The following is a 10,829-nucleotide window of genomic DNA, read 5'->3' on the forward strand; positions in this document are numbered from 1 at the left end:
ATGTATACTTGGCACCTTGGCACCTACAGTGCCTTGCAAAAGTATTCAGCTCCCTTGAACTTTTCAAACTTTTGCCACATTTCAGGCTTCAAACATAAAGATATAAAATTTTAATTTTTGTGAAGAGTTAGCAAAGTGAAGTGGAATGAAATTTATTGGATGTGTCAAGCTTTTTTAACAAATAAAAAACTGAAAAGTGGGGCGTGCAATATTATTCGGCCCCTTTACTTTCAGTGCAGCAAACTCACTCCAGAAGTTCAGTGAGGATCTATGAATGATCCAATGTTGTCCCAAATGACTGATGATGATAAATAGAATCCACCTGTGTGTAATCAAGTCTCCATATAAATGCACCTGCTCTGTGATAGTCTCAGGATTCTGTTCAAAGCGCAGAGAGCATCATGAAGACCAAGAAATACACCAGGCAGGTCCGAGATACTGTTGTGAAGTTTAAAGCTGGATTAGGATACAAAAAGATTTCCCAAGCTTTAAACATCCCAAGGAGCACTGTGCAAGCAATCATATTAAAATGGAAGGAGTATCAGACCACTGCAAATCTACCAAGACCCGGTCGTCCCTCTAAACTTTCACCTGGAACAAGAAGAAGACTGATCAGAGATGCAGCCGAGAGGCCCATGATCACTCTGGATGAACTGCAGAGATCTACAGCTGAGGTGGGAGAGTCTGTCCATAGGACAACAATCAGTCGTACGCTGCACAAATCTGGCCTTTATGGAAGAGTGGCAAGAAAAAAGCCATTTCTCAAAGATATCCATAAAAAGTGTTGTTTAAAGTTTGTCACAAGCACCTGGGAGACACATCAAACATGTGGAAGAAGGTGCTCTGGACAGATGAAACCAAAATCCAACTGTTTGGCCACAATGCAAAACGATATGTTTGGCGTAAAAGCGACAAAGCTCATCACCCTGAACACACCATCCCACTGTCAAACATGGTGGTGGCAGCATCATGGTTTGGGCCTGCTTTTGTCAGCAGGGACAGGGAAGATGGTCAGAATTGATGGGAAGATGGATGGAGCCAAATACAGGACCATTCTGGAAGAAAACCTGTTTGAGTCTGCAAGAGAACTGAGACTGGGACGAAGATTTATCTTCCAACAAGACAATGATCCAAAACATAAAGACACATCTACAATGGAATGGTTCACAAATAAATGTATCCAGGTGTTGGAAAGGCCAAGTCAAAGTCCAGACCTGAATCCAATCGAGAATCTGTGGAAAGAGCTGAAGACTGCTGTTCACAAACGCTCTCCATCCAACCTCACTGAGCTCGAGCTGTTTTGCAAGAAAGAATGGGCAGAATTTCAGTCTCTCCATGTGCAAAACTGATAGAGACAAACCCCAAGAGACTTGCAGCTGCAACTGCAGCAAAAGGCGGCGCTACAAAGTATTAACGCAAGGGGGCTGAATAATATTGCACGTCCCACTTCTCAGTTTTTTATTTGTTAAAAAAGTTTGACATATCCAATAAATTTCATTCCACTTCACGATTGTGTCCCACTTGTTGATTCTTCACAAAAAATTAAAATTTTATATCTTTATGTTTGAAGCCTGAAATGTGGCAAAAGTTTGAAAAGTTCAAGGAGGCCGAATACTTTCGAAAGGCACTGTGTATCTTATACACTGTTGTATACCTTATATTTTTCTTTGCCATTTTTGGATGTAACTGGGACCTTGGGTACAGAATTTCATTCCACCTCATGTACCGCATGCGATGCAAATGACAATAAAGAACCTTTAACCTTAATCTTGTCATGAGAAGCAATAGTTCTTATTTCCCGAAGGCACTGTTCAAAAGTCAAGGCACACTGAAAATGATGCTGGTTCATCAGATGAAAAACAAAGAGACAAATAAAATAGACAACATATAGGGTTAAGTTCTCCTCCTAAAATTGAAGATCCAAAAATCTTGGAGTGATCTTTTTTTTTTTCTTCATCACTCAGAGAGAGTACCATTTGCACCAGTTTATTAAATTCCCTTTAACAATTTGTGAAATGCACACATACTTGTGTAAAACAAATAGTGTAAAACATTTACTAACATTTAAATCATATTTTTATCTTAAATTTGTAGGGTTTTATAATTATTGAAGCACCATTTTGCAACAAATCTTGCATAGCTGAAAACGTAGCACAGGGAACTTTTTTGGCTAGAAGAACTAGAAATTGATTTGTCTTTGCCAATATTTGTTTAAATTTCTTCCTTTGTTATCGTTTTTAATACTCTGTATTCCCTCTGTACATCAGCTTATACCTCTACTACTGATCAGCGATTTCAAAATTGTATTTGATTTAGACACATTATCATTATACATATATATGTGTGCTTGGGGTTTCTACATATATATTTTGTTTCTATTCAAAGGACCATGGAAGCCTTCCATCTTGGATGCCCGACCGGTCGCTCTATGAAGCCTAAGCACACCAACATTGTCTTCCTCAAGACCCACAAAACAGCCAGCAGCACATTGCAGAATATACTGTTTAGATTTACTGAGAACAACAACCTGAAAATGGCAATGCCTGTACTAAGATGTGATGTTCAGTTTTGTTACCCACAATTCTTCTCCTCTAAGTTTGTTCAACCGGAAACACTGCCAGCAAATATGATCACCAGCCACATGCGCTTCAATAAGACTGCACTGCAACGCCTGATGCCAAATGATACAATATACATCACGATCTTGAGAGAGCCAGCTTCCATGTTTGAATCTTTGTTCACTTACTACACCTGTCACAGTAAAAGCCTCAGGAGGGCCCCAAATTACTCTCTGGAGGCCTTCTTAGCAGACCCCTTACAATATTACCGGCCAAACGAGACAGATTCTATGTATGCACGCAACACCTTGACCTTTGACTTGGGTGGAAACAACAGTCGGCCAGATATGACTTATGCTCAGGCCTTTGTGACAGAGGTGGAAAAAGTTTTCTCCTTGGTGATGATTTCTGAGTATTTTGATGAATCTTTAGTTCTTCTTCGTCGTCTCCTTTCTTGGGATTTGGATGATATTGTATATGTCAAGCTCAACATGCGAACAGAAAGTTCCAAAAAAATTCTGCCACCAAGTCTCTCTGCAAAGATTCGTACCTGGAATTCAATAGATGCATACCTTTATGACTACTTTAATGCCTCATTATGGGTCAAACTATCAGCTCTAGGTCTAGACTGTGTAGCGAAGGAGGTGTATCTTCTTCGACTGGCCCAAGAGAGACTAATGAAAAGATGTTTTGGGGAGAAAACACCAGTTCCTCTTTCAGGTTCTGTGATCAAAAACAAGGATCTTCGCCCCTGGCAGCCCAGTAAAAATGTTAAAATAGCAAGTTACAATCTCCCATCAAAAATCAGTAAAGAGACAAAGAGGATCTGCCTTAAGTACATCACTCCAGAGATCACGTACGCTCGAAAGCTTCTCAATTCCCAGTTAGAGCAGCATGGTAACAGCTCACAGCTTTGGACTTTAAAGGAGTCAGACAAACCTCGACGTTTATGCACCAACCTGCCTCGTCACTGTCAGGTTCATTGCAGACAACCACCACACTCTAATACTTCAAGTCCAGTATCTACAACAAAGTCCAAGTTTACAGCAAACCTAAGTCGCAGGTATATCAAAGTCAGGACCTAAATCAAACACCAACGCTTTGTAGATTTCAACATATTAGGACTGTCAAAAGACTTCATGGTTCTACTGATTCTAAGGTACCAGCGTATAGTTTTAGTACTCTGTTTTGTATTCTTTTTTTTTACAAAGGCAGCTCTAATCACCTCTATCCATCCATCTTCTTTATCTGTGTTTCTGCCTTGGGTCTTGTGGGAGCTGGTGTTTATCTCCATCAGTGTTATGTGCCTGAAGCACATCGGCCTTATTGTTTTGTCCTTTGGTCATTTTTTGGGTTGGCTAATTAACCTTTAATTGTTGTAGGATGTGGCATTTTCTGCCCACCTATAAATAGGCTGGCCTTTAGGAGCTTGCCCTTCTCAGAAGCTTTCTTCTTTTTGGGCTCATTTTTGGTTTGGACTGCTCTATGGACGCCCTTGGATTCTTCTGGGCTTCATTCTCTACCTTGGATTTTTTCTTGCAGCTTGAAGGTAATTTTTGTTAACATTTGTATAATTTTGTAGTAACTTTAGCCTGTTGGGACCAGTTGTCCTATTTTTGCCTTTTCTTTTACAATAGGCGTTTTTTAGGGTTTTTTTGTAATCTTAGTCTAGTAACAGCAGCGGCTTCGCCGGCCCTGTTCGCTGCGCTACCTTTTGTTTCTGTTTGACCAACTCACCAGATCCATCTTTAAGTTTTTACTTTGTCTTTTTTTCTCTTTTGGTGGGCACGGAAATTGGGGGTTCCCAATTATCTTTTCTTTTTTTTTTAACAGGAAGCAAATAAATTGAAAGTTGAACCCTCATCTTCAAGTCATCCTTTAATATGTTGTGCCCTTGATGGACGTAACATATTAATGGGGGCTCGTCAAAAAAAAAATCCAAATTTTGTTGTTAGTTTCCCCATATTAATGTGGGCTTGTTTTTAATAAAACATTTGCCCATGTGTAGAGTTTTGTGATGAGGTAGGGTTTTAAGTGTGTGCGTGTCCGACAGCTGGAGTAAGTTGAGAGCTTGATTGGACATTTGAGTGTTGTACTTGGTAGCTTTGTTTGTACTTTGGCTTTGTGTGGTGTCTTGATTCTGAGTAGAGCATGGAGTTTAACATGGATGAGTTTGTAAAAGTACCCACTTTTGAAGTCTTGTTTAGATGCACAAAAGATCAATTCCTGTTAGTGGCTGAGCATTTTGAAGTTGTGGTGTCTGAACGGGCTAGGAGAGGAGTATTTGAGGTCGAGTTACTAGCAGCACTGGTTAAACTTCAAATTTTTCCTGCTACAATTTTGCCACCGAGTCAGCTTGAGTCATCATCTGAAGCTTCATTGCAAGATCATGCTGTTCATTTGAAGGAACTTGAGATTGAATTAAGACTGGAACTGCAACAAAGTAAAGAAATTAATGAAATGAAAGAAAAAGAGTTGCAGTTAAAAGAAAAAGACCTGGAGATACAAGCTGAAGTGAAAGAACAATTAAAATGACTTGATTTAGAGCATAGACAAAAGGAGATTGAAGCTGAAGTTTGTTTAAAAGAACTCCAACTTGGTGTTGGGTCTTTGGAGTCCAAATCATTGGATTTTGATGTGAGTAAAATATTTGTTTAGTTCCTTCATTTAATGAACAAGTTGTGGATAAACATTTCAGATTATTTGAGTTGCACTTACACTTAAATGGCCTAAAGATGTGTGGTCTTTGTTGTTGCAATGCGTGTTGACTGGCGAAGCACAAGAAGCTTATGCATCTCTGTCAGCTGGAGATAGCCTTGATTGTGATTAAGTTAAAATTGCTGCGTTGTGGGCATATGAACTTGTTCCTGAAGCATATCGCCAGACGTTTCGCAAATTAAAAAAGCACTATAATCAAACTTTTGTAGAATTCGTAAGAGATAAGGACATTTTTTGATCGGTGGTGTGTATCTAAAAATGTTAAGGATTTTACGCAGCTTAAACAGCTAATTGTGATGGAAGACTTTAAAAACTGCTTGCCAGAAAAAGTTGCCACTTATTTGAATGAGAATAAGGAAGTGGATGTGTCAAAAGCTGCGGTGCTCGTTGATGAATATGCACAAAGTTAATTTTGAGCGCACAAACACAACTTTAATAGATTTAACAAATCTAATGGTAGTGGAAAGGATTTTGTAAAAACTTTTTCACCTGTGGAACCAGCTAAACCTGCTGTGCCAGGTGGCAGCGAAGGAAAATCTGATGTGCTGGAGTTAAAAACTGACAATGTCACGTGTAAGAAGAAAGGGCACATTTTCCTTATCTGAAAACAGGGCTGCACCTCTCGAGGCCGGCGGCCTCAGTCACCTCCATCTCCTCATGTTTGTTTCTCTCAGACGGGCTGTACTGAAATGCAATTTCGTTGTACTTTGGTGCAATGACAATAAAGCAGATTCTGATTAATTCATTTCTTGTAGGCAGAGAGACTCTAAATGTGTTTTCTTTGGTGGAAAAAGATGTTTGCTACTCCGCTTCATGTGAGAGGGGAATTATGTGTGAAACTTAAAATGATTACATGGAAAATATTTGAGTTTACATCGTAAATTATCTAAATGTGAGATTACGTGTGAAAAATATATTACATGTGCAGTTTGTTGGAAACCTATAGTGAAACCTTTAAAATGATGTATGAAATTTGTGGGACTACATGTAAAACCTGGGATTTAAAATCAGACCAAATTTGGCCTAAACTTGAATATATTGTCTAAACTTAGGGCAACATGGTGGCACAACTGGTAGAGCTGCTGTCTCTCAGCGAGCAGGTCCCCGGTTGAAATCCCAGCCCGGGGGCCCATCTGGGTGGAGTTTGCATGTTCTCTTCGTGCATGCATGGGTTTTTTCCGGTGTAGGGGAACACCTCACCTCAGAAAAATGGGGCACCACCCCTCAAACAAACATCATTCTTGTGTTTTATGTTTGAAACTGTTAAAATAATATTCATCTATTCCCTTGGGAATGAACAGACATATTTTATTCATTGTCTCAGCTCACAAACTTTCTAAGATGACACTAATGTAATTTAAAAAAAACTGTTATTGTGTTAACATCACCTGACAATATGAACTCAATAACCCAAGGCTTTTGTATGAACTGAGAGACCGTTTTAATGAGAGCTTTTGTTCAATTGACCTCGGAATTTCTAAACATCCGAACTTGCTACGTTTGATATCTTCCCTTATCAAAAAGGAGTACTTTTCTCAGACTTGCTCCCATGGGAAGATGGTACAATAAAGAGTCCATTGTATGTTCTAATGATATTCCCTTTCCAGGAGATGGACAGTCAATAGAGACACCTCTGTTAAAACATTGCATGTTTTAAGTTGAATTCCAAAGATGTCATATTTTGAATGTTTATTCATGAGAAATGTGTTTTAAGTAATCTTTCTTTAAGATAATACATTTGTCTTATTTTTGTTTTTTAAATGAAACTTTTGAGGCAGATAAAGGACTTTAGATTTATAAAACAAGGCCAAGAGGTAGAACAACCTCGTCTCAAGGTGGACCAGTCCCATCTGTTTTAGCACAGACAGTAAGTTTCACTGTTAAGAAAAACTCCAAAGCCTTCGCACTTGACTTGAGAGAGAGAAGAAGCAACTTCACACTAAACCTCCTAGAGACATCCTAGGAAGAACGAGAAAGGAGAGAAGCACCTTCTGCAGATATCTCGAGACAAAAGACAAAAAGAAAAGATGGGGTTCACAGAACCCAGCATTTAAATGTCTCCAGAACCCAGGGCTTCGAGAGCTGTCTACCAGGCAACTAGAATTCCACGGCAGAAGAGTGGTAAATCCCAGTTGACTGCCAGAACCAGTAAGCATGGGCCTTCGTCCCTCCAACCCATGACAGGTGAACTTTGAGGAGACTTCAGCCTCCGGAACATCTGAGGCCTTGCTGGTATCATTTGCAGCTGTCAGAACCATGCTCTGACCGATCTACATCCTGGTAGGAGAGAGACTTTTCAATGCCTTTCTGGTGACTCTACATCACAATAAACTTATCAGACAAACTTAGCTCACCTTAAATACAATTTTAACCACTTCACAAACAGAAACCAGTCCTAAGTCTGCCTTTTAAGTTTCACTCATTTTAATAATCAATTAGACCTTTGATTCAACATCATTTGATATTCGGTTAACTTTTGTCATGCATAATTTTCACCATATATACTTTGTATATATCACAGATTATTATTTTTATAATAAAATACATAAAAATCAACTGAATTTGTGATTTATTGTTGGCTTAATTGTGTGTATTAATTGATTTGATGCCCTTTAAACATGAGAAAATAATTCACGTTCAATTTACACTATTTTGGGGTAAATAGAGACTGATTTTCCTCTCCAAAAGAGAGGCGGTGTCCAAACAACAAGGTTATTTGCATAATACATGCATATTTTATGAGCTTAACTCATAACTGATAATCAAAACATACCCCATATCGCTACACTGGGTACTCCAGTTTCCTCCCACTGATCAAAAACATGCATGTTAGGCTGAGTGGTAACTCTTATGCCCCATTTTCACTGCTCCTAATCAGCCCCAACTCTGCTCAGCCCTGCACACCCCTACTCAGCCTGGCTCAGCTCAGCCTGGATTTGCACCTGCACTTTAGGACCGATTCTGGAGGCGTGTCCAGAATCCAAGTCCTGCTAATGAGAGTTCTGCAATGAGTTACTCAAAGCAGTCTGCTCCTCAAATAAAAAATATTAAATTATTATTTTTATATATGAATGTTTCTGTTAACTTATGTTATATATGAATATTTCTGTTCTGTGCCCTGCAACGTCTGTTGTGACTTGGCGCTGTATAAATAAACTGAACTGAATTAAATCTGATGAACCAGATTCTACAAAAACATTTATATTTAAATCTAAAAAAGTTAAGTCTGGTCCTCTTGACATTCAAAAAACAAAACACAAAAAACACATGTAGAAACGTTTCGTCTTTAATTTGAAAGACTTCTTCAGTCTGAGGTGCTGTATTCAGCTCATAGCTGTTTATATAAGACTGAGCTGAAAACTGGTGTAATGTGCTCTCTTTTGCTAGTACTGGTTAAAAATTGGACTGCGGCATTCTGGACCAGTTGTAATCGTGCAATGGCAGTCTGACTGATACCAAACAGGAGCGAGTTGCAGTAATCGAGCCTGGATGATATGAACGCATGTATTACTGTCTCAAAGTTATTTTTGGACAGTATTGGCTTCATTTTAGACAGACGCCTCAGCTGGAAAAAACATGATTTAACAATCATGTTTACGTGACTGTTAAGTTTCAAGCAAGGGTCCATTATCACTCCCAGATTTGTGACTCTTTGTTTCTCTAACGGGACTAGAGCGGAGAGGTCGATTCAGTGGTTGACGATTGTGTCGTTGGGAGGAAACAACGACTTCAGATTTCTTCTCATTGAAACTTGAGAAATTTAACGCCATCCAGTCTCTGATGTCAGCCAGGCAGTCAAGCAGAGGTTGAATGGAGCATGTACCATTGTGTCTTAGGGGGAAGTAAATTTGACAGTCATTGGCATAAAGGTGAAAGGGTATGTTGTGTTTCCAGAAAATAGCACCTAGTGGCGTACGACCCAAACATCTCTCTGAGCCAGGCAAGCAATGAGCCTAACGACCCTCCGGTGGTTGAGGAGTTACTTTAATATCCTGATGCATGCTCAATAATCCAGGTAGAAAAATCCAAAAAAGTTCAATCTGGTCCTCTGGACATTCAAAAAAACAAAAGCAAAACAAAGCAAAAGAAATCTAGAAACGTTTCGTCTCTCATCCAAGAGACTTCCTCAGTCTGAGGTGCTGTTTTCAGCTCAGTCTCTTAAATAGCACCTTCTTAGAGTGGATCAACCAGTTTGCTGCTGACAACCAAAACCAGCTGATCACATGCTCAAGAAGGACCATCAGCCTAACAATGGGTCATTAGCACACTGATGGCTGTTTACTACTCACAGAGGGCTGAGTGATACTAGCAATCACAGCATTGTAAGAGGGGGACAGTTGAACCCGGAGGCCTCCACCCCTGTTTAATGATGGACGATTTCTTTTCACAAAGATGGCCTCCTTTACTCCTCTCTCAAACCATCGTTCCTCTCTGTCCAGGATGTGAACATCTTCATCCTTGAAAGAGTGACCGCTGGCCTGGAGATGAGTGTAGACCGCAGAATCCTGGCCTGATGATGTTGATCTTCTGTGCTGGGCCATCCTTTTGGCCAGTGGCATGTAAGACTGATCACAGGCTGTGATCAGTCTTACATCGGGGAAACTAAACAGCTAAATTCTGGCCCACCTAAAAACCTAGGTCTCGGTCCGGTAGAAGAAAACTCTAGCGCGGTTCGAGTACAGTGTGAATGCAAGCAGACCGGGCACCGCTCCGCAAGTAGGAAGTGGACTACAGTGCAGGGTAAACAAACACGCATTTCTCTTATCTCATATGAAGCCATCAGCTGCCTTGTGTGAAAAAACAACATTCTCCATGGTCTTCTGCCTCATCTTCCACTCATGCTGAGTCCATTGTTGAAAAATGACAAAATAGAACTCTAAACAAAACGCTAAAATTTGACGCCACTCCATTTTTGTTTTTATTTCCAGAAGAAGAAGACATGTCTTCTTAAGAGGTTTTTGTGTCATTTCTTTCAGTAGTTCTTGGTGCAGCACCCCCACAGACGAGTGGGGGAACAGGTTGGCTCGACTGCACAGTGCAGTGTGAATGCAAACGCACCAGCTCAAATGTAAACAAAATGTTATGAATATTGGTCCTCAACTGAACTGAGTCTACCGGACTATCAGGTGTGAAAACAACCTAAGAAATGTCTTAATATACTTAGAAAAGTATGTGCTGTATCACATCGGGGAATGACAACGCTCAATAGCTGCCCACTGCTCCACCTGGGTGGATCCCAAGTGGAATGGGTTAAATGCAGACAAACAATGTCGTCATTGTATAATGATACAATGATGACAACATGTAGTACACTTATTCTCACTTTGTGCATTCATTTAAGATTAAGAAAGAAAAAAGTGTAAATAAAAATATGGCTTTTTTAGTTTAGAATACAAACTCTGAGATAAGTACAATGTGATTTATTTGATTGTACCGTCTTAGCTATTCTAATGATCACAGTCATGATCTCAGGAATTTTTAATACCTGTCCAGTGGGGAAAAAAAACTGAAAAGGTCTTTTGTGTTAAAAGCAAGTGCCATTTTGTTTCAGAA

The 10,829-nt window shown here is 39.7% G+C and overlaps 1 protein-coding gene across 1 annotated transcript in view; it reads left to right on the forward strand.

Moving 5' to 3' along the window:
* Positions 1-3,643, forward strand: part of LOC119421058 (galactose-3-O-sulfotransferase 3-like) — a 4,435-nt gene extending 792 nt beyond the window's left edge. The window contains exon 2 of the mRNA XM_037688455.1: positions 2,386-3,643. Within this exon, the coding sequence (XP_037544383.1) occupies positions 2,386-3,643 (1,258 nt within the window). The remainder of the gene's footprint in view (positions 1-2,385) is intronic.
* The last annotated feature ends 7,186 nt before the right edge of the window (positions 3,644-10,829 follow it).

This window comes from Nematolebias whitei, chromosome 1 (genome assembly GCF_014905685.2).
Source record: "Nematolebias whitei isolate Nwh7 chromosome 1, NemWhi1, whole genome shotgun sequence".
Classification (NCBI taxonomy): domain Eukaryota; kingdom Metazoa; phylum Chordata; class Actinopteri; order Cyprinodontiformes; family Rivulidae; genus Nematolebias; species Nematolebias whitei.